General features: G+C 42.3%; 3 protein-coding genes and 1 non-coding gene across 6 annotated transcripts; all 4 read left to right on the forward strand.

The window, feature by feature from the left end:
- Positions 1–979: 979 nt before the first annotated feature.
- On the forward strand, positions 980–6,281 carry si:ch1073-398f15.1 (cardiomyopathy-associated protein 5). 2 transcript variants are annotated; one of them, XM_020053107.2, is made up of 4 exons: positions 980–1,452; positions 2,963–3,327; positions 3,417–3,589; positions 3,778–6,281. In XM_020053107.2, exons 1-4 carry the CDS (start codon positions 1,319–1,321, stop codon positions 5,701–5,703), a joined length of 2,598 nt encoding a protein of 865 aa, XP_019908666.1. In that variant the 5' UTR covers positions 980–1,318; the 3' UTR covers positions 5,704–6,281. The 2 variants fall into 2 exon arrangements, with proteins under 2 accessions (XP_019908666.1, XP_010876421.1); XM_010878119.3 differs by having other exon boundaries at positions 982–1,452; positions 3,417–3,688.
- Positions 6,282–6,543: 262 nt separating this feature from the next.
- dtwd2 (DTW domain containing 2) lies at positions 6,544–10,474 on the forward strand. Its single transcript, XM_010878120.5, has 6 exons — positions 6,544–6,794; positions 8,937–9,027; positions 9,112–9,206; positions 9,302–9,524; positions 9,661–9,792; positions 10,159–10,474. Exons 1-6 carry the CDS (start codon positions 6,610–6,612, stop codon positions 10,336–10,338), a joined length of 906 nt encoding a protein of 301 aa, XP_010876422.1. The 5' UTR covers positions 6,544–6,609; the 3' UTR covers positions 10,339–10,474.
- A 203-nt stretch (positions 10,475–10,677) lies between these two features.
- On the forward strand, positions 10,678–10,748 carry trnag-ccc. The gene has a single exon. It is a non-coding gene; the product is annotated as a tRNA-Gly (tRNA).
- Positions 10,749–10,929: 181 nt separating this feature from the next.
- tia1 (TIA1 cytotoxic granule-associated RNA binding protein) lies at positions 10,930–23,219 on the forward strand. Of its 2 annotated transcripts, none has more exons than XM_010878122.5 (12): positions 10,930–11,182; positions 12,568–12,664; positions 14,586–14,684; positions 16,261–16,315; positions 16,511–16,598; positions 16,953–17,028; positions 17,268–17,376; positions 17,487–17,582; positions 18,688–18,772; positions 19,327–19,465; positions 20,838–20,983; positions 21,524–23,219. In XM_010878122.5, the coding sequence occupies exons 1-12, from the start codon at positions 11,154–11,156 to the stop codon at positions 21,660–21,662; spliced, it is 1,158 nt and encodes a 385-aa protein (XP_010876424.1). In that variant the 5' UTR covers positions 10,930–11,153; the 3' UTR covers positions 21,663–23,219. The 2 variants fall into 2 exon arrangements, with proteins under 2 accessions (XP_010876424.1, XP_010876423.1); XM_010878121.5 differs by having other exon boundaries at positions 10,932–11,182; positions 20,835–20,983.
- Positions 23,220–23,290: the final 71 nt, after the last annotated feature.

A 23,290-nucleotide genomic window follows, 5' to 3' on the forward strand; every position in this document is an offset into this window, starting at 1 on the left:
TTGATAATATACCACAAACTCCCAAGATGCCTTATTGCATTCATAAACTAGTTAACAATGCAATTAGAACTGTAAAAAGTGTCATGTACTGTGGCAATCAGGATTTAAAGCATTTGGTTTATAATTAGAAATAACTAACTGGTTTGGTAGGAAACCATGAATACAGGTCCTAAACTCTCATAGAATATTAAAAGAAGAGCAAACTCTCCTTAATTGGGACAGTGGGTTTGGAGTAAAGTTTAATAGTTCCATGTTCCAATATCTACTTTAAAAATGTGTGTGAATCCTTCTGCTCAGCTGGAGGTGGAGTGGGGTTGAATTTCACTAATACATTTCAGCTTCAGTGTTATCATCTGTGGAAGGCGGGGCTTCCTGTGACGTCTCACTTTCATTGGCCATAGCAGATGTGATTTCAAAGTTACTCAGCAGAGCATGCTAGTGCACGAACCCCCGGTAGCTTTGCTGTACCAAATGAATTGACTTAAAGGGAATCAGTTGTGTTCTCCAAGAGCAACCCCCACCACCCTCTTGCATTCCCTGGTTAGTATCTGTTTCACATTGCAGAGGAGAAAGACTTTAGCAGATGGCACATCAAATTTCAGGTCTCACTACACAGGAGTATCCTGATTTTAATGTGAAATAAGTCAAATGAACTACATTATAATAATGTTTTATGAGTACATGTTTTCTCTGCTCCAGTTTGCAGGAGTGTAAGCTCTTCCTCACTCCTGCATACACGAGATACAGCAAGAAAGTGACAGCAACAGAGAGTGAGAAACAGACAGTGTGAGAGAGAGCAACTTGAATGCCAGTGTTGCTGTTCATCATGCTGAACTTCTCACTTTAAGAACATTTTATTCTCAGTATCCACTCTTTAATTATGCATTGCTAAATCAATAAATGCTCATCCTTATCTACTAATGTTGTGATGAACTGGTAGACAGCTCCGTGACATTGGATACAGGCTGGTGACATGTTTTATTTTTAGAAGGGACAAGGAAAATAAAAAAAGAAGTGGGCGTCTTTTTACTGCTGATACTGCTGCAACTGTATGACTTATATACTTCCACAATCTGGCTCAAGATTTTTTTTTTTCAAATCCCATGAAAAACTACGGATAATAGTTATTTGTCATATATACTGCTGAATGTCAACACTAGTGACAAGAAGGCTGAGATAAATTGTGGATACTGCTCCTTTTTGCCAGATTATGCTGAGCTTGAAATTTGAGCAAGTTGTCTCATTTGGAGTGTCATCAACATTGCTTTGCGGAGCCCCTATAAGAAGCCATAGAAATAGATGAAAACAACAGGATACAATGGATGCAATAGAAACAATGGAACAAAGCAGGATAGACCCTGATCCAGACACTCTGACAATGCTTGAGGATGATGTGGACATTATTGAGGGGGTTTCCCAAATACATGACGAAGTTGAGGATCTGCAGAATAGGTAACAGCCAGTCTTACATCACTTATGACTTACTTTGAAGTGGAGAAATTAGTTCTAATCTGAAGTACCTTTAGATATTTATATTGAACACTTTACTTTATATGAAGTCCCTATAAGGTTAGTCTTGTTTCATGGTTTTTATTAAAGAAAGGTTCTCCTGGGCAATGGTTATTAGTGTAAACATGCATGGCAACACATGGTCCTAAGTGCTGGATACTAACCCAAACAACACGTGTCTACGGAGATCAAATGTACAGAATGTTTCTGATTCATCTGATTGGGAATGACTGTAAGATGTGTAATGCAGTAAGACAGACCTAATCCTCTTCCCTTGTATCACAATAAGAAAGAATGAAGGGACAGACAGACAGGTCAGACAGGAATAGACCCGGGATCTTCATTTACATAAAGTAAATGTAATGTAATGTTTAAGTATGGATGCTCAGCTTTTATTTGATGGTATTTGTGTGCATATTGGTGTTACCATATAATGTAGTTCCAAGTTGCTATAGCATTATGTTGGTGGTGATTGTCTTGCTGTATAATGAAGTGCAGTCCAATGAGTTGGCCATTGTTTGCTCAGCAGACAAGATGTTTCTGTTCAAGTGAGCCAGTTACTGTGGAAGTCATACAGTTGTCTGCAAAAGTCTTAGGCACCTCAAAGTCAAACTAAAGCCATTTGTTTGGGTAATGTTTATTTTTTATTTTTTTTAAAGTGGCCAGAAATAACAAAGTTTATTCTGAAACTTTCAGTCAGTCAATTCTTGTTCTGAGAAATGAAAGCTATTCTATTCAAGAAACTGAATATCTCACACAATGCTGTGTACTTCTCCCTTCACAGAACAGTGCAAACTGGCTGTAACCAGAATAGAAAGAGGAGTGGGAGCCCCTGGTGCACAACTGAGCAAGAGAACAAATACATTAGTGTGTAGTTTGAGAAACTGATGTCTCATAGGTCCTCAACTGGCAGCTCATTAAATAGTTCCCGCAAAACACCAGTCTTAACAGGAAGAGATTACTCTGTGTTTACAAATAAACACTAAAAACATAAACAGCTTAATTTGACTTTCAGATGCCTAAGACTTTTGCACAGTACTGTACATGGCCAAGCCATAACACCCCTTTCACCATATTTCAAAGTAATCCAAATAAAATTACAAACTTGTGGGTCCGGTTTTGTTGACACAGATTAAGCCTAGTCCTGGACTAAAAATATCAAGATGAATGGAGATCTTCTTGTCCAGGACAAAGCTTAACCTGTGTCTGTGAAACTGGCCCTCCAAAAAAATAAAAATGTATTCACCATCCCAGTACTGATGGCATTGAATGTCTTAATACCTCAAAATGTGAACACTTGAATTTCACCACTGACTCACTATTATCTTGGGGTTTAAGGCCGGGTGTTCTTGTAAAAGCACTTTGTGACAACTGCTGTTGTAAAAAGGGCTTTATAAATACATTTGATTGATTGATATTATCTTTCTACTTCATGTTCTTGTGTTTCTTACAGTTTGCGGTTGGCAGTCCAGGATGAGGCAGTGCGTCCCAAGATGCAATGCTTAATGATGGATCCCTCCTTCTCAATGGTTGCAGTGCAGGGTGAGGACAGTGGCATCCAATGGGAGACTAACTCGAGTCGCTGCTCCACCCCATGGGGTTCCGAAGCCGACCCCACCCTTACCCCTGCCTCAGAATTCTACGTTCCTATTAACGATAGGTCGGTAACACCAGGATTAAAAGCTGGAACGGCGGGTAAAATAACCTTTTTAATGGATGAGGCACTGATGGTGAGAAGAGCGAGGACAAAAATAAGCAGTGGAGGCGGACGCATGAGCCGACAAGCTGAAAGACGGGAACAGGCTAGGGATGACATTGGTGAGGTCACTGAAAGAATTAGGCTATGTCTACAACTCTGAGATTCTCCCCCTGTGGGACACATGTTTGCATTTTTTTTCCTTCTTCAGGTGAGTTGGTTGAGAAGCCAGAGCTGGTGGAGGTTTCCCTGCCCAATGTGAGGGCAGAGCGAGAGGGGGAGGAGGATGAAAAAACAGATCCCAAAGAGGAGAAGAAGCAGAGTTTGTTCCGGCTGGTGTCAGAAGGCTCAGAGATCCTGAACATCGTTGTTCCTCCCAGGCTGGTGAGCATAGATGAGGAGGAGAGCAGGGTCATGGTAGACAACCTGTCTTACCTGGAGCAATCCACCTTCAACAGACTTAGTAATAAAACCATTGAAGAGGTGAGCCCTCCATCTGTCCATCCATCCATCCATCCATTCTTTCATTAATTTATTCATACATTAATTCATTAATTCACTAATTAATTTAGGTATTCGAGGAGGACAGCACACCACCAGATGAGGGTGGAGATAAAACAGTGGAAAACACTACGTCCTCCCATCCCACCAGACCTGGTCAGACTGATCCTCCCGGTGCTCCAGTGGCAAAGCAGTACAGCCGTGGAGCCCCCAGTGACATTGACTACTTTGAACCATTTAATCTGATGGATGAACCCGCTCCTGGAGGCCCCACAGCCATTGAATTGGGACGGGAGGAGGCGAAGACGGACGGTGAAGAGGACAACCAACAGGCCAGGACAACCAGCAGGGCAGACCGGGAACGCTCCCAAGAATCTGCACTTATGAGTGAAAACCTCGAAGCTTCCAACATAGATGTCAATGAAAAAGAAATCTCCAGCGACCACCTGGATGAAGTGTTCTATGGTGGTATGGACGATATGCCCTCTCAGAACTATCTGAATGTAGAAAGTCACCCAAAGTCACCCAAATCCCCCTTGAAGGAGAGTGGATCTGCCCTGTTTGGCAGCGAGGAGACCATCCTCACCCCCATCTTCCTCCCCTCGGGACCTCCCAAAATCATTAATCCCACTCTGCTGGAGGAGCCTGTGGCCATGGCCTTCCTCTACACAGACCTGTATGAGGAAGCGGTGGGCAGCAGGGAAGGAGTGAAAGAGGAAGACAGGGAGAGTGTAACTTCTGAAAAATCCTTCCACAGCAGACACTCAGACCGTGAGGACAGGGGGTATCTGGAGAAGTTTGTCCTGAAGGATGAGACACCCATGGTGGAGCTGGAGAGGGAAGAAGCATTAGATGAGGGCTTCAGGACATGGACCCAGGAATCATATGCACTTGCCAGTTTTCTCGAACAACCTGATGAAACAGAAGGGGAGATACAGGGAGTTGAGCAAGACATGACTGATTTCTTCAGGACAAATGCCAGTTCCTCTCCATCCGATGAAAGGTACATACCATCACTAGATAAAGAAAAGAATGAGGCGGAACCTGTGAAGAAAGACAAACATGTCAAAGTGGACCATAAAGTTTTAGACACGATGGAAAAAGCAACTCACCCTCAACGAGTGGAAGAAAGGAAAACCATGGTTGAGATGGAGGCTCAGGGTATCATAACAGATTTAAATGAGCAGCCAATCTCTGGCCCTCGGTTTCCCCTTGAGGGGGTATGTGGAGAGAGTTCCATTAAACCCTCCTCAGACCTTCAACTCTTTAAAAAACATGACTCTTCCAGCAAGCAAAAACAAACACTGCCATCTCCTCTGTGTAAGAAACAGACCCTGCAGAAAACCAATCAGGAAGTTCTAATGCCAGTTGCACCACCTAGAAGGAAGCCAGCAGTACCTACCAAGACCTCTCTGAACTTAGTGCCACTGGCTCGGGCCCAGACTCCAGTCGAGACCCTAGAAGAGGGAGTGAGTGATGGAAGCAAAGAAGAGAGGGAGGAGGAAAAAGAGACGGCTTCACCAGCTGAGACTGCTGACGAGGGAGAGGGGGGCGGAGAGACTGGACAGAGAAAGGAGGAGAAAGATGAGGCATCACCATTGGACAGCCTATCCTCATTTTACCAATCCCAGATTGCACTGCATTCAAGTGCCACTACTGACCCAGCGAAAGATGTGAGTGAAAAAGCAGCAGACAAAAAGACAGAGTTGGCAGACGGAAAAACAGAACCACTTCAGGCTGAGGAGAGTAACCACCCCAAACCAGATACCGACCCGGTACTGGCAGCAAAAGACAATAAAACAGAACCAGATAAACGAGAGACAGAACCAGAGAGGGCAGAGACTAAACCAGCTGAGCCAGAGGTTGAACCAGAGACAAGTAGGGGGAGTAATGAGACTGTACCAACTGAAACAGGAGCTAGCCAGAGATCTACTGCCTCAGGTCCAGCCACAGTGACTGACTCAGCCAAAGATAGAAATGGATGCATTATCCTTTGACCTCGTTTAGTGGGAAAATGCAATCTCCACTATAGTTTTATTGGCTTCATGTTGCAGTAATTGGGAACTGAAAGGACAATGACAAATCTACACATTTCCTGAATGGCAAAACAAAAAACTCTGGGTATTTTTGTGCATACATATGTTTTATAATTTTAAAATAGTTTGGGTCAGTTTCAGGGCCTAGTGTCTGGCCAAGTTAACTCAACCTCATACAATAGGGTAAGTTTGCGACTAGCGTTGGTGGACTGGTGATCCAGCAGCACATCAAATTCTTCATAAAAAAGTAAAGGGAAAGCAACCAAAGAATAGCTAGCATTTACACAGAAGAAAACTGCTAATTGTTGGGTGCCTAAATTAATAGTTTAATGTAATTTAATGTGATGTTGTAGTTTTAGTTATTGGCCTCCAATCACAATTTGGCAAGGGCTGGGTTAACTTGGCTAGCCTATGCTTGAAATAAGATTATTCATTGAGCAATCAGTCATGTAGCCTTATTATAATGTGGGTCATATTTTAACTTTTGAAGTTAATTCCTTAATATTTCTGCACTGTACAATAAAAAGCTACTCATTTTACTCTTATACTTCATTATATACCTTAACCTATCTATGGAGGGCAGTGGGCAACAAATGTTTGCATATGTGTGTGAGGAAAAGTGAGTTTATGTGATTATGCTGTTTAGCAAAACGCTTCCCAAAGATTTCATTGACCTTTTTAGACCACCACTGTTTAATGTTATTTTCGGGATCAGGTTAAGATCTCTGCTTTAGTGTCCTCTTGTGGCGGAAGTGAAACAGTACTGTCTTTCCTCTCCAGAACGCCAGGAGGCACAATCCACCATCTTGTCAGCGGGGAATTCCTCCATTATTTCTTCTATATGCGTTCTCACAACTAGGATTTGTAATGGAGATAACGTGTCATGGTCTATCAAATCTTTCATTTAACCACCCCCCTACTTCAGTGGAATCTGCCCAGTGTGACAGCTTATCTTCGCAAGATCAACATTATGAAGACCTAGATGGCTTTCGCGATATGTGTGATCTGCCGGTAGATATCGGCGATAGACGACCCACATGTTTGAGATGCTGGTAAGTTCAGTGGTGGCTTGGAGTTAGTTAGCGTCGTCGACCGCAACAAGTCTTCACTTTCTTGTCGTATCTGCATTTGCAAAAGGTGCCGCAGCCTGACAGAAAACATAGTTCCGTCGAAACTAGTTAGCGTTCGTCAAAAACACGTTGCCCATGCTACGACATGAGTATAATCTCGACTCTCTTACCAGCCTGAGGTTTGGATGAGTCGGTGGATGAAAGTACTCAGTAGTCCCAGCTCACTGTAGAGAGGAAAGGACTAAGGCTGGTCTAATGTAGAGTTATTTCCTTCATTCTTTTAATCACTGCTTCTAGACTGTCTAGTTCAATACCAGTACAGTACAGCTTGTTCAGCCGCTTGGTCTCCGCGTTGATACCTCCCCAACATACCAGCTGATTGAACCTCTACAATAGCCTGACGCAAACATTAAATTACTTGAGTATGGCCGTGGGAAGATGTTTTGAGCAGGGGGTGCTGATAAACGTTGATAACATACTTCAACCCCTAGCACGGACGTGACGAAGGGACGCGCGTTTCGCTGATCTAAAAACTTACCTACCACCGGAATCTCGTCAGGGGGTCAGCACTCCTGCTTCCCACAGCTATGGCCCTGAGCCACCGCTCAGGAAGAACAGCCTGGTGACAGGTGGAAGTGGAACTTGCTGTTCTGTCTGAGGTTCACTAACTGACATTGAACTCCAGGTGGTTGTTGTCGCACCCCATATACTTTGTTTTACCCAAACGAGTGGACTGCATGGAATACCAGCTGGTGCAGATCATCCGATACCTATACCCATAACAATGTGGCATTTCCAGGAGTTGTACTGGAAGTCATAGGTGTAGTGTGTCAACAGGAAATAAAATGCACATTATTATATGCACTCTTCAAAACAATACCAAATCCTACCAAAATCATCCTACAGTTTTATTAGGCCTATTTATTATCAAATAGTAGCCTATTTAAGATATGGATGTGTTTTTCAGTAATAATCTATAAGTAAAATCACTATTATACCTCACTTAGCAATGAAATTTGTTTGAGAAAGTCAGTTGTTTGAAGACATGCACAAATGTACACAAATTAACACAAACAGTACACTATTATACCTCACTTAGCAATGAAATTTGTTTGAGAAAGTCATTTGTTTGAAGACATGCACAAATGAACACAAACAGTACACTTTTCGGGGAACCTTTTTGACTCGACAGTGCCACTTATACAACCAGTGGCCAGAAATGGTAGACGGCATATTTAATGTAAACAAGTGTACAATTGGTACATTTACTGTTATACTACTAGCTGGTTTTTGTTGGGTGTGTCCAGAGTTAGTGTTGTTTGGCTTTCATGACCTGTGGTCATAGTGGTCAATGGCAGGAATTATGCAATAAAAAAAGATGCACGGTAAATGTGCAAATTATCCTAAACTCAGCAGCCAGACAGCTGGTCACCTCATCATCCCCCCGGTCCAAGCTTTGGAGACAGGGTTTTCTACAGGGCTGCTCCAAGGCTTTGGAACTCTTCCACAATCAGTCCGTGACTGAATCTGTTACCATCTTCATCCACCGCCTCAAGCCTCATCTGTTTAAAGCCTACCCTTAGCACATGCCCTTTCCCTTTGTCCAGTGTCATGTCTGAGTCCTTTTCTTTACGTTTTTCTGTGCATTGTCCAATTGCTGTCCTCATATGTTGTTTGTTTTCTACCAGATGTAAGTGTCTTTGGGTCCCAGAAAAGTGCTATATAAGTTTAATTTATTATTATTGTTCATTATAGAAGTGATATTGCTAGTGTGGAGTGTGTGTTAGCACATGACTTCATCTTGACAGTCCCCATATTGCTTTCAGGTGTTTTTTGTATCTTAAAAAAATAATAATATTACTATCGTATTTAACGGATTGAGATACTTCAGGTTGAAGAAAATTCTGTTGTCATGGCTCTACAGACTGCGTTTCCTTGCTTCTGTTCTAGTTTAAGGGATTGTGCAGTGAACCCTGGTGGCATGTCTTGCTGGGAAATTATGGGTGTCTAAGCATTAGTTGTTTTAGCTGTATACAAGAACAGTATGTATTTATATTGGCATTCAAATTTCTGCAGTGAGGAAGGTTTTATGTAACCCACCTTCACCCTCTTCTCTCTAAATAGCCGTCCCCAGAAGGTGTGTCTCTGCCCATTCCTGCCAGTCCACCCCCTGGAGGTCTCCACATGTCTGTACATTGTTCAGCATCCTGCTGAGGTAAGAGGTCACAGGTTGTGCCCGCGCTGTTGAGGACATATAATTTCTGTTCAACAAAGGGAAGTGTTTAATCTGTGTCTTCAGGAGAGTCGAGCGCTTCGTACTGTTCCTCTGCTTGCAGCCTGCTTGCCCCCAGGAAAATGCAAGGTCTTGGTGGGAAGGAGATTCAATGAAGAGAGGTAAACATTTTATATTTATGTTAGTCCGTTACTGAACAAATTCATGTACATAATTCTCTGTCAACGTATTGCCATTTTGTGCCGCTTTATTACAGAAACCCAGAGCTGGCTGCAGTGTGTCGAGACAGTGGAACCCTGATCCTATACCCAGGGCCAGACGCTCGGAACTTGGAGGAGCTTGTCCAGAACCAGGACCAGGACTTGGTGGGAGACCAGGATATTAAGACAGTGGGACGCAATGTCATAATAATAGATGGCACCTGGAGCCAGGCGAAAGACATGTTCCTCAGAAACGCCCTGCTTCATCAGCCCAAACAGGTATGAATCTGTGATACACTAGGGAGTTATATATTTTAATGTAATATTGGCAAAGATCTAAATGGCATACAGGTTTATTGACGTATAGGCACTTGATTGTGTGTAGATTTGAATGGAACTCTGTTGTTTATTTCAGGTACAGCTGAGCAGGTCGGATCAGACCAGCCAGTATGTAATCCGTTCTCAACCGTCTAACATCTGCCTGTCCACACTGGAGTGTGCTGCTGTCACCTTGTCCATCATTGAGAAGAATGAAGCTATACAGGAGGTGGGTATCATGCAGGCCTATATTGTATGTAAAAGACCAGGGTTTTCCAAGCCTCCCCTCTGAGAACACCAGATGTTTCACATGGTAGGTATAGCCCTGAACTGGCACAACTAATTCAGTCAGTCAAATATTAGAAAGCCTCGGGAGAGGGAGTTGGGAAAACCCTGTTATGAACGACACGATACATTATACAACACCCATTTTTATCTGTACTCACTATGATGTCCCACAACCCTGCTGACCTTTCCCCCTTGAGCATAAATCACCATAATGCCAGAAGGCCCTTAGCCTGGGCCTGGATCTGTTCAGACTGCTGTTTCCTTAAGTTCCTGTGAATGTGACTGTAAATTCCTCCTGTGCCCGCAGGTTCTGTTGAAGCCTCTCCAGGCTCTGTGCTCCTTCCAGCTGCAGTATGGGGCCCAGGTCCACCACAGCAAGGAACACCTGATACGGCATGGCATGTATGACAAACAGATGCCCAAGAACAAACGCAAGATCAAGAGAATGGAGAAGCTAATTTCTAACCAGCAAATCTGCCCTAGATGAGGAACTTCTAGGTTCTGTCTGTGGACAACCTGGCCTATCCTTCTCACACTGATATTCATATACTCTGTGATTTTAAAGTGTGGTGATTTGAAATGTACTTTTTTGATACGTGTTAAAATAAATTATTTTAAAAGTGTCTTTTTTGTAATTGAAGGAATCATGTAAAACATTATGATGGAATGCTACAAATAGCATGTGGACAGATGTACAGTCTTAACACAAACTCGGGGGTATTAAAATGAATAACCAAAACCAATGAATGAACTTAGACTTAGGAAAGTCTTAGTATTTTCCTTGTAATTGTAAAATAAATTCCAAACTTCCGTTCGTTGTTGTAACGCGCCGCTGGTGTAGTGGTATCATGCAAGATTCCCATTCTTGCGACCCGGGTTCGATTCCCGGGCGGCGCACTTGTTTTGGTGCGTTTCCATTATTTTTACTCAAGTCTTTAAGATGCACACAAAACCAAATGTTTAACACGAAATCAATAGCACAAGTCTCATTATGCTACTATTAGTATAGTTGTTGCGTTGCATAACATTATGGCCACCCCGCCGGTACAGTGACAGAAGCCACAGTGCGCATGCGATGCCGTATATCCGCTCTCTTTCTCCGCCATCTTATGTCGCCTTTCTATTGTTCATAATTGAAGTTAGCAAGGGCGGCGGAGCTATTTATTGCGCATTAAACCATTTCTGCATATTGTTCAGGGGACATCAGCAACATAGGGGAAAAAACAAAGGATTCAAGGTTATCATAGAATACGACACACGAGGATTTCTCTCAGGGTTCGAGCTCACACTCGGTCGGAAAATATGATGGACGACGAACAACCCAAGACCTTGTATGTATGACTAGCGGCACGCTAGCAGTAGCTACCTATTTATTCCAACTATCATGTGCCAGTGCATTAAACGTTTGTGGTCTTTGTGTGTCAGTTTCATTATAAAAAATACGCAATCTTAATTTACTAGTTGTGCGTAAGCAAACCGGCTTTAGGATGTAAATGTCAGCTACTGTAGTTCACAACTTACTGGACTGGCTAGCAACCGGCTAGCTAACAACATGTCAGACGTGTCCATTTTTTTTTTTAGACAAAGGCACTGTGTGACTATGTTGTATAATAAGTGTTGCGACTTGCATACTCGTCTCAAATACTACATAAATCTGAATATTTAGACTGTTTGGTGTCCTTAATCGCCTATTAAGTATTTAATGTGTTTTGAAAATATAATATTGGCCATTAACAAGCAAATGACTAGCGTACTTGCCTGTTAATGCTGCTATCCTACTTGCTAACTCTTGTCGGCAGCATGCCGGGCCTCTACTAGTTTCAGTATCATGCTGAACGTGTGTTAGGCCTATATGTTTCTACACTTGGGACTATATAATATGTTGGGAATCACATCTACATGTTATCAATTTTGCTAGTTACGCTCCTCGACAAAACACCAGTCACCGATTTCCGTCTGACACATTTTGTTTTCTAATGTTGGTTAGTTAGCCACAATAATTAGCTACCTCTGAAAGACATTCAGATTTGGTTCAACAACCTAACTATGTCAGCCAGGTAGTAACGTGAACCTGCCAGTGTTGAAACTAACTGTAATGAACAAGAAAATTGTTGAATATGCTAGGCAACGTAAAAGCGCGGCCTACCCAATCGGCTGCTGAATTTCAGGTTTTGGGGCCTTGCTTGGCGCCTACTGTAGCTAGCTCAAGGAAATTCTAACGGTGATTTTTGCTTTATGAATGTGTTGCTTTTGTTTGCACTGGAAGAACAGTGCAATAACAACAGTCTTAGTTCTGACACCTATGTAGCTTGCCACAATAACTGTAAATGCGAGGTGTCTATTTTGAAAACATAGCCTAACGCTACACGGTTTTTGTATGTTATGGTTTCAGTTTCACCTCAGTTGCCTTCTTCGTGTGGCCACTGGTTGTACAGTGCCTTGCTTGGGCTGGTATCCATTTTAAGAAGTCAACTCCCAATATCCTCCTAATTGATAGCTTGAGGTAGAATGAATACTGAGTTAAAGGGACAGTTCATCCCAAAATCAGAAACAATTCCAGACTGTTTCCTACAATTGTACATTGTCTGGTGTGGAACTTTCCCTTTATTCCGGATATTCACCATGACACTTCCTTGTCTATTGTAAGCTAAGTAGAGCATATCTATGCATTGTATTTGAGCTGAGCCCATGCTAATTTGTTGCCACGTTGCTGCAGGTATGTGGGAAACCTGTCCCGGGATGTGACCGAAGCCCTCATCATGCAGCTGTTTGGCCAGATTGGCCCCTGCAAGAGCTGTAAAATGATAGTAGATGTGAGTAAAAATCCACCTTACATAGTCAGATTTATGAAAACACAGTCATAAAACATACCAAGTTTCTGAGTGAATTTTAAGCAGCACAAAGCTGAAATGTTTCCAGATTTTTCAATAGAACTGAACAACTGAACAACAAAATCCCACCAGATGCAAAGTGTATTCTGTCTGGTATATGGCCAGTATACCATGGAAAAGAGCAATTCACATGCAAGACGCATCATGAAGTCCCTGGACATAGAACTTAGCCATTGTCTATTGGCAATATACCACAAACCCCTGAGACTCCTTACCCCTTATTGCTATTATAAACCAGTTGCCAATGCAATTAGAACAGTCAAAAGTTATGTGATGTTATACCTGTGCTATTTGGTCTCAAATCTTTCAGCCAATCAACATTCAGGATTTGAACCACCTAGTTTAAAATATAAAAACCACGAAGCAGACCATAACAAACCGTTTTTTTCTATTGGCCTGCGATTCCTCACTCAGAATTATTAACAACTGTATTGTAAACGGAATGCATACTATGAATGGTGGCCTTTTCTTCTACAACACCTAGAAGATTGAATTGAGAATGTAATTTATTAAGCCGTATAAAAAAGCACAGATTACCTATGTGGTGAAGATGCTCTACACAATAGGGCTTTCAAATGAATATTAGATATTCAAATGATATTTAAAACCAAGGAATAAATTACTTCAGGCTCAATAAAGCAATATTCAAATATGACTACTTGCGTCTGACTGACATTTTGTCTCCTTCTTTCCTGAAGTCCCCCTACCCCATCATTGCGCTCAGAATAAGACCCTAGGTTTTGGTTAGCCCAACCGGTTTGCCCAACCAGTTTGGGCTAACATTAGTCATTCATACTGTTCCTTATATCAGTTCATCTATTCATGTCTGAGAACGCAGAGCCTGTTTTTGTGGTCCGCCTAAAGTGTTTTGTGAGCTGTCAGTAATGCAGCTGTGATTTGTTAACGAAAAAAAAAAAGATCGAACAGAGGTTTGTTTCAATTGTGTGAGTCTTGTTGGAATTGAGTCAATAGCGAAGATCCCTCTACATTTGACGTCCTGGGAATGTAAACCCTTTGGTTTCTGGACAGTGGGTGGGTCACATCCAGTTTTTAAGTGATGTAATGTAGAACCTAGGGATCATTCAAAAGTAGCCAACAGAGCTCAGTATCACAATCTGTCAAAAGTGTGTTGATTGTCAAACGTCCCTTTCTGACAGAATGCTGTTTTCTCCAGCCGGGCTCCTTGTAGATGTACTTACCGAACTGGACATTAAACAAGTTGATTTTCTAGTATTTCTGTCAGATGCCAAATAAAAAGTAAACTAACTAGCAGACTCTAAACATTAGAGGCAGGATTCTATGCATTCTACACATTTTTTTTTTCTTCTAAAGACTATTGTGAAGTGTTTATCAATATTTACCAGAATTACCATTATTGGGTAAGGTTTCCCTCTTTACGCAATAAGCACAACATTGAATGCAGTTTGAAATATATTTTTATTTGAAAAAATAAATCTGGATTAATATTTAAATATAGTTTTGGATCATTTTCACAGCCCTGCTCCCCTTTTCTGCCTTATCTGGCACTGTACTTGGAAACCTATGGCCCTCAAGCAAATTGGTCAGAACAGCTTTGGCCAATAATAGCCTGGCGCTGGCTAAAGAACACATTGTGCTGGACTGTTGTGTGTCTTATCTCTGGTATCGATTAACATTGAGGTTGTCAGTGTGAAACGTGGACGACTGCTGCTATTTGGCCAATCGGTGAAAGATGGTTATGACAGATGATGGCTTATTAGAGTGTAACATGTAAGGAGGGAGAGTGAAATACATTGTAGTGTAAGAAAGAATGGTGACTCGGTCTGGTGTCGAAGCTCATGTCTCTGTCCCTCTCTCCCTACAGACGTCAGGTAATGACCCATACTGCTTTGTGGAGTTCTACGAACACAGGCACGCTGCCTCGTCACTCGCAGCCATGAACGGTCGTAAAATAATGGGTAAGGTAAGCTATCGTATCTACAGGGTGAGTCGGGTTGGGTCGGCTTGGGATGGTAAGGTGAGGGATGGAGTGAAGGAGAACAGGGTTGACCAAGAGGGAATGACGGTGTTGAAGAAAAGGTTAATGCAAATCAACACTTAGCCCTTTCCTAAACACTCATGCTGCATTTGTAACGAAGTCAGCATTTGTCACACGTGGAATGTCTAGGGGCTTGGGGTTGATTTGGTACTGAGGCTCATTGATTGGGTATCACTTTTAATGGTGTTATCAGATCAACCTCAGCAGTTCACAACAAACATCAGTAAGTATGACATGAATACATGGATAGTAATGACAGAAGAATGGGTTGACTCGTGTCTTACCATGATAAGCTATTCTGTTCTTCAATCCAGCATTTGTATCTATTCCTCAATTTGTCTGAAGTAAGATAACACTGCATGTTCTACACCTCTTTGGGTTCTAATCTATATGTAGGAGGAACAATCTGCAGGCCTCAATTAATTAATGGAGTTGTTTGATAAAGGGTTGTTTGGCTGTATTAGATGGAGCCAATCTCTCCCATTCATTTTACTTTAAAACCTGTTGCCCTGGAAGTTAAGTGTGTTGTTCGTGTGGCCTGGGGGAGATGGTGAATGAACAGTCATGGATGGATTGCATTTCAAATGAAACACTATATGGTGATTGAGATGTTATGAATTTCGGGAAATCTTATACAATAAAAAATATATATATTTAGGTAGCTATTAATTTGGGAATCTGTTTAATCCCCTTGTCGTGTTACGTTGCGTTTAGCTAATATACCTACTAGGCTACATAATACAATTTGGTGCTGCAGTTACGCCGATGGCCCAATTCTGTTTCTTTGACCAGTCCGAAAAGCCATTTTGTCAGTAATTAGGCAGAAGATCAGAATTGAGTTCAATCCCGCCACGGTTCTCCACGTTTGGTGTGTTTCAGTGATCAAAGATCTCAATCCTACTGGTAGATAGCCTCCGGGTGTGCTCCCTTGCACACGGTTTCCTGCTCTGAAGAGCAGACTTGGCATAGCCCATTAGGATTGGCAGCATGTGTCATGACCTTAAACCTGACTGGGCTGTGTAATCGTACTAAGTCATGTCCCATACTGACCTGTTTGAAATAACTTCCAACGTACCACCTTTTATTATTCTGTACCGTGGGTTCTTTTTGCAAAAACCCTTTGCATAAAGAATCTGAATAATGACAGTTCTATTATTATACCTCAAAAGACACATTCAGTTGAAAATATTTTATCCTCAACAGGTAATGAAGGACCATTTGAGGAGTAATACAAGTTCGTAAAATTCACTTGTTTGTAAGTCCCTTGTTATTTGGACCTTTTTACTTCCTAGACGTTTTGTTCCAAATTTGATTGATTTAGAAGGTGAGACTGAATTGTGACATAGTCTGAGTGTGAACAGGCTTTCCCTCTCACTGGTGTGTGACTACAGCAAGCCCTCTAATCGGCAGATAGACAGTCGTATGCTTTCCAGTTAAGGCTTGCTTTTCACCCTGGTTTCCATCCCCCTCTTTTTCTCTCTTTCCAACTCTTTCTCTTTAGGAGGTTAAGGTGAACTGGGCCACAACGCCTAGCAGCCAGAAGAAAGACACAAGCAGTGAGTACTATCCCCCCAAATACGTGTTTTGGTAAGCTAGTTTTTACACAAACCATAGAACTGTGAGAGTTGGTAAGTTGTGGGTAAAGTACATTTGTTATCTAAGATGATTCCAGGATTTCTTTGCAGTAGTGTGATAATTTATGGTATCATATATGGTAAGTCTTCATAATATCCCTGTGAAATTGTGTTCAGATCATTTCCACGTTTTTGTCGGAGACCTCAGTCCTGAAATCACCACAGATGACATCAAAGCTGCTTTCGCTCCCTTTGGAAGGATATCGTGAGTGTTCTCTTTCTTGCTACCTTGCTATTCCTTTAAAAACAGTTGGTCTGGTTCATAACTTGTGAATGTATTGATTGAACAAAAGGAACAAAGCTTCACTTAGTAGCATTCTGCAAATCATCTCTATAAGTAGAACAATCTATTCAAACATTTATTCACACACCATCCCTTCATAGAATCCTACTTCTCGTAGAATGACTTACAAGAATGTGTGCTTAAAGCCTTCATGGACTGAAACACAGTTTAACAGAGGCAAAGAAAAGTTCCCTAGAAAACGTCCAATATCCGTAGAGTGGATTCTGAAGCCCTCCCTTGTTGTAGTCTTGCTAACAGTAGTCTGTCTGTCCACAGTGATGCCCGTGTTGTAAAAGACATGGCTACCGGCAAATCTAAAGGCTATGGCTTTGTGTCCTTCTTTAACAAATGGGTGAGTGTCCCAACGTCGGCTTGATGAGTCTTGGGTTAGTGGCTTGTAGGAAATTGTTTTGATCAGAGCAAGTGGTGTGTCTCCCTTCAGGCAAAGTTCACCAAGCATTATACCAGCCTGTAGTTCAGTAGGTACTTATAAGTAAAGTGTTTACGTTGGCGAAGATAACCTTCAGATTCTGTGTTCAATTGGTTATATGCGAGCTGTGTGGATATTGGAACTCTGTGTTGTGTGTTCAGGATGCAGAAAATGCCATACAACAGATGGGCGGTCAGTGGTTGGGGGGGCGGCAGATCAGGACCAACTGGGCCACCAGGAAGCCTCCGGCGCCCAAAGCCACCTACGAGAGTGAGTTAAACATGCACGCCTGCTCCCATCAGTGAGAGTTGAAGTTGGGAAGTATCTGTTTTTCAATTTATGTTTCAAATCTACTGTCTCTCTCTACCCCTTTGGAGCAGCGAACACAAAACACCTGTCCTTTGAGGAGGTTGTGAACCAGTCCAGCCCCAGCAACTGTACTGTCTACTGTGGAGGAGTGACAACAGGCCTTACAGGTACACCACTTCCTAGGGTTCCCCCGCACTGTGGATTTCAGAAAGGGGTCAGGATGGTCGAGGGATTTAATTAAAACTATTTTTTGCAACCTCTTTATTAAAATAATGTGTATATTGAGAAAGCAGTGGTAGTGCTGCTTGAAGTAAAAATTAAAGGTCGACAATCCAGCTCCCATTTATTTTGTTTGCGAAGAAGAACTTTGAATATGTGTATGAAAGAAAATGCTGTACTGTTATCATAAAATAATTATTTAATGATTATACTGTTCATCTCTTAAAATGGTTGAAGAAGCCATGCTATAGTCTACGTTAAGGTTTTGAAGAGGTTGGTATTATGGATCTGCTTATTCTTAGGTTTGTGCATCTAATATTCATCTAATATTGTCACACAAAACATGAATGCACAGGCTCATGGGCTTTACCCCACTTGACACATTTGAATCAGAGTTGCTGCTACGATCATTTTCTTGCTATTGACCATGACAAGTCGGATAACAAGTTGACAAGTATGTTGGGAACAGATGTGGAGAGGTAAATGACAAGCAATGCAAAATGAAAAAATGCATTCATTTGTCATCTGTGGCTTATTAAACAATTTAGTCTTCATGAAAACATTTGGTATTAAATGGCCATGCCAGGTTAGAGAGGGTTTGGACGTTATGCATTGTCTAGCTGATGATAAAGATTCATTTAAGCAATAACTCAAGGTTTGGTAGTAATGCAATTAGAGTAAAGTGATGCGATGTCATACCTGTGGTATGCTGTCTCTACTGTAATCCCCCGCCTGTCAGAATTCAGGATTCAAAGGTATTACAGAGAAAGAAAAAAGTACAGAAAATTGATATTGGTTCATGCTGTTAATTTGAAGTTTCATATTGGTGAATCACTAATCACAACTGAACACTCCCAACTATTTGAAAAAAACATGTTCATTTGATCAAAATGTAAATGTGGCCGTGAATTGATATTTCAGCATTGCGATAATGAAAAGTTAGTTTTTTGAATAGCCATGTGTGAGCTGTTAAGAACCTGCCAGAGTTGGTGAAAACCTCAAACAGTAGTGGTGTTTGGAGCCCCATCTTTGCTAAACGTCTCTTGTTTGCAGAGCAACTGATGAGGCAGACCTTCACCCCATTTGGTCAGATCATGGAGATCAGAGTTTTCCCAGACAAAGGTTACTCTTTTGTCAGGTAAGATCACTTTGCCCTCAGAAAACACTGACACTGAAGTCCTCTGAGGGTAACCTACACTCACAGCAAGTTAATGTGATAGTTTTCTAATGAACATTTATCAGTATGCAATATGCACATAGTTTAGTGTTTGCACAGTTCTCCATGTGTTATCTCTATGGAGGCCAAAAGAGTGAGGCCACAGCTAATTAATACCCAGGGAGGCGGTAGCTTTATGCCTTATGTACTGTCAGTCCAATGACCATTACGTAAAGCAGTGGTTCCCAACCAGGGGTACTAGGACCCCTGGGGGTACTTGACCTCTCCACAGGGGGTACTTGAAAACACTCATGACACCATAGACTTACTAGTGAAATTAACATGAGGGGGTACTTTAGGGGTACTGAAAGCAGTGCAAAAACATTTTGGGGGTACAGTAACTGAAAAAGGTTGGGAGACACTTACGTAAAGCTTAGTCACCTCTGGGCGAGATGTTGACTACTTGACCCATTCTGCAGTGTGATGAAGGTTTCCATCTCACCCAGCCTCCGTCACCCTATCCTGTGTTTCTGCAGGTTCAACTCCCATGAGGGAGCAGCCCACGCCATAGTGTCAGTAAATGGTACGTCCATAGAGGGTCACGTGGTCAAGTGTTACTGGGGTAAGGAGACCACAGATATGGTCAGCCCCATGCAGCAGGTACAGGTGCCTCAGGTAAGACCGCAGGTAACCTCCCTCCTTTTCTCATCCGACTTTCCTGATACTGTCATTATACACTCACCTAAAGGATTATTAGGAACACCTGTTCAATTTCTCATTAATGCAATTATCTAATCAACCGATCACATGGCAGTTGCTTCAATGCATTTAGGGGTGTGGTGTTGGTCAAGACAATCTCCTGAACTCCAAACCGAATGTCAGAATGGGAAAGAAAGGTGATTTAAGCAATTTTGAGCGTGGCATGGTTGTTGGTGCCAGACGGGCCGGTCTGAGTATTTCACAATCTGCTCAGTTACTGGGATTTTCACACACAACCAAAAGAATGGTGTGAAAAGGGAAAAACATCCAGTATGCGGCAGTCCTGTGGGCGAAAATGCCTTGTTGATGCTAGAGGTCAGAGGAGAATGGGCCGACTGATTCAAGCTGATAGAAGAGCAACTTTGACTGAAATAACCACTCGTTACAACCAAGGTATGCAGCAAAGCATTTGTGAAGCCACAACACGCACAACCTTGAGGCGGATGGGCTACAACAGCAGAAGACCCCACCGGGTACCACTCATCTCCACTACAAATGGGGAAAAGAGGCTACAATTTGCACAAGCTCACCAAAATTGGACAGTTGAAGACTGGAAGAATGTTGCCTGGTCTGATGAGTTTCGATTTCTGTTGAGACATTCAGATGGTAGAGTCAGAATTTGGCGTAAACAGAATGAGAACATGGATCCATCATGCCTTGTTACCACTGTGCAGGCTGCTGGTTGTGGTGTAATGGTGTGGGGGATGTTTTCTTGGCACACTTTAGGCCCATTAGTGCCAATTTCTGACCATGTCCATCCCTTTATGACCACCATGTACCCATCCACTGATGGCTACTTCCAGCAGGATAATGTTCCATGTCACAAAGCTCGAATCATTTAAAATTGGTTTCTTGAACATGACAATGAGTTCACTGTACTGAAATGGCCCCCACAGTCACCAGATCTCAACCCAATAGAGCATCTTTGGGATGTGGTGGAACGGGAGCTTCGTGCCCTGGATGTGCATCCCACAAATCTCCATCAACTGCAAGATGCTATCCTATCAATAATGGCCAACATTTCTAAAGAATGCTTTCAGCACCTTGTTGAATCAATGCCACGTAGAATTAAGGCAGTTCTGAAGGCGAAAGGGGGTATTAGTATGGTGTTCCTAATAATCCTTTAGGTGAGTGTACACTGTCAACACATGCTCCGCTTTATCTTGGGATTGTGGTTGCCTGGAAGAACAGGGCAAACTGGCTGTTCAAAGAGGCAAAAACGTGTCCAATTGGATGAATTAGTGGATCCACGACAGGGTTTGATCCTTATGTATCGTTTTCACAGCAGAACAAAATGGGCTTTGCGGCACAGCCCTACGGCCAGTACGCCCAGTGGTACGGTAACGCCCAGCAGATCGGCCAGTACGTCCCTAATGGGTGGCAGGTGCCCACCTACGGAGTCTACGGACAGGCCTGGAACCAGCAGGGCTTCAAGTAAGTACCCATCGACTTCCTGACGGGACGGAGGCAATTGCGGCAGTAACACAAGTGATCAGGTTTATTTGGTAAAGCCGTTTTCATGCCAGTAATTTTCCCAGAGGGCTTGTGTAGATGCCCAGTCTAAAACCTTGTGGAGTAGGGGAAAAAGATCTCCAAGCACAGTGGCTCTGGAAAGTTAGGAACCAACGGTATGAAGAAAGCTAGCGATGTGCCAGGCTAGCCCTGTACTCACTGGTGGGTAGGAATGATACCAAAAATACCTTTTTTAAGGAGGCGTCGTTCATTAAGAGACTAAAACGTTCAGATGACCCGCAACAGCAGTAGTGTTCAGGCCAGATCTGTTATGGAATGTTTAAAATTGTTGGTGTCAAGAAAAGAAATCGGGGTATTCTGCTGAAGGACTGACTTGATACATCAGGGAATCGTGACTGATCCAGGCTGTGTGAATGCAACCACCTGTTGCCGGTTAAAGTTGAAAATGTTCATGAAGCAGCAGACAGGAAGATTTCTAACCCCCAGGTTATCTGTGTGTAGTCATTTACAGGCGGGCGCAGGGTGGACGGGCGTGGGAGCCGTCAGTAATGGCAGCGTGGTGGAGCCTGGGCAGGGCGTCAACGGAACGGTGCTGGCCAACCAGTCTGGCATGGGCACCGCCGGATACCACACCCACTGATCAGCGTCGGCCTCCTACCCTCCACCACCACCAGGAATCCTGCTGGGGGGGGGTGGTGGGGGAGGGGTGGGGGGGGACATGTGCTCCGTCTTTTACAACATGATTAAGAACTCTATGGCGGGGGAAGAGGTGTGAGATTCCACTTCTCCTTGCACCTGTCATACCCCCCCCCCCCCCCCCCCCCCCCGTTCCCAAACCTTGTTACATGGAAGTTTTAAGATGGAGAAGAGGTGGGTGTGGTGGAGGAAACGCTGGTGTCATCGGAGGTTGAGAGTTGCCCAGTTGCCCGGTCCTGGGATATAAGATACTCACATATACATACACCCATGCACGCACACACACACACACAGACACGCCACCCTGCAAAGGTCTTTGGCCTGGTGTCAGATTGACTCACCAATCAGAAAGGACTATGCCATTTTTAATTAAAAAGTACTATTAAATGAATAAAATACATGATAAAAAAACAGCAATTTTTTTTTGGGGGGGGGGGTGCTTTTTCTTGTTGGTTTGTTTAGAGCGATTTCAACTGCTGATATCGTTAAAAAACTAGCTTTGCCTTTTTTTTTTTTTTTGGGACTGTAATTTTAAATAAATGTTTAAAGCAATGACACCATGGAATCGTGAAATCTAAGAATCTTTTGTTTTTTATGTTTATAAAAATCAAATGGATGTCAACTGTTGTATTTTTTTAAATTAGATTTTCAATATCTCAACTAAAAACCAATTGCAGGGATTACTGCCACTGTTCTTCTTTCTTTTAAAGGCAGACAAATATTGCACAATACTATTATTCTTGGTTACCTTTTCACAAAATTTGATGTTACACAAATTCTAGGTATTTTGAATTGTTTTGCATTCCATTTTTTTTCTTTTTGAAACTTCTTTTTAGGAGGGCTTACGTACGTATACGGTTTTGTATGTAAATAACCAAACAAAAGTCTGTTCAACTGTTCTGACGCTGTATAAAGAGGAAAAAAAACTAATGTTAATTATGAACGCTTGCTTGCTTTTTTTTTTTTTTTTTTTTTTGATGGGTGGGATGGGTTTAGGGAACTTTAAAGTAGATGTGGGTGTGTTAGCATCACTGTTAAATGCTGGTCCATGACAATGTAGGGACGGTGCAACATTGAATACTTCCAGGGGCCTGAGGAGAGCAAACAGCGTTGCTATGCAGTGCAAAAATGATGTAGACTAAAAAGAAATGTAGAATTAAAGTTATTCTTTGTATAAAACCTAAATATTGAACTTTTTGCTGTTTTTTTTTATGATGAAGTAGTAAATAGTTTAAAAATAAATTTGAGAGGATCTTAATTTTGCACTGGGGCCCCCATGGAGTTGTTTCAATAATACAGCTGGATGTGACCCATTGTAATTGCCTTATTTTGAGTTTTTTTAATTTCAACCAACCGATTATAAAGAGTAGGCAGTGCCTAAGGATATTTTCAGACCTTGTTTTGAGGCAGGTTTTTTTTGGGCTGGGGGGGATGGTTATGTTGATGATGCTATAACGTGTTATTGCTTTGTTCATTAAAATGCTGATGCATATAAACACTGCTTGTGGAAAGTGATCATGTTTCCATATCTTTGTAATGCTTGTATGCTGTATTTTGCCGAGTTGATTTAAA

This window comes from Esox lucius, chromosome 14 (assembly GCF_011004845.1).
Source record: "Esox lucius isolate fEsoLuc1 chromosome 14, fEsoLuc1.pri, whole genome shotgun sequence".
Classification (NCBI taxonomy): Eukaryota; Metazoa; Chordata; class Actinopteri; order Esociformes; family Esocidae; genus Esox; species Esox lucius.

Coding starts and splice junctions, on each gene's coding strand:
- tia1 (XM_010878121.5), top strand. CDS start 11,154: ATGATGGACGACGAACAACCCAAGACCTT. Junction 11,183..12,567: donor GACGAACAACCCAAGACCTT/GTATGTATGACT, acceptor ACGTTGCTGCAG/GTATGTGGGAAACCTGTCCC. Junction 19,466..20,834: donor AGCAGGTACAGGTGCCTCAG/GTAAGACCGCAG, acceptor TCGTTTTCACAG/CAGAACAAAATGGGCTTTGC.
- dtwd2 (XM_010878120.5), top strand. CDS start 6,610: ATGGAGATAACGTGTCATGGTCTATCAAATCTTTCATTTAACCACCCC. Junction 6,795..8,936: donor CCCACATGTTTGAGATGCTG/GTAAGTTCAGTG, acceptor CTCTCTAAATAG/CCGTCCCCAGAAGGTGTGTC. Junction 9,793..10,158: donor AGAATGAAGCTATACAGGAG/GTGGGTATCATG, acceptor CTGTGCCCGCAG/GTTCTGTTGAAGCCTCTCCA.
- si:ch1073-398f15.1 (XM_010878119.3), top strand. CDS start 1,319: ATGGATGCAATAGAAACAATGGAACAAAGCAGGATAGACCCTGATCCA. Junction 3,328..3,416: donor ACAGGCTAGGGATGACATTG/GTGAGGTCACTG, acceptor TTCCTTCTTCAG/GTGAGTTGGTTGAGAAGCCA. Junction 3,689..3,777: donor GTAATAAAACCATTGAAGAG/GTGAGCCCTCCA, acceptor TAATTAATTTAG/GTATTCGAGGAGGACAGCAC.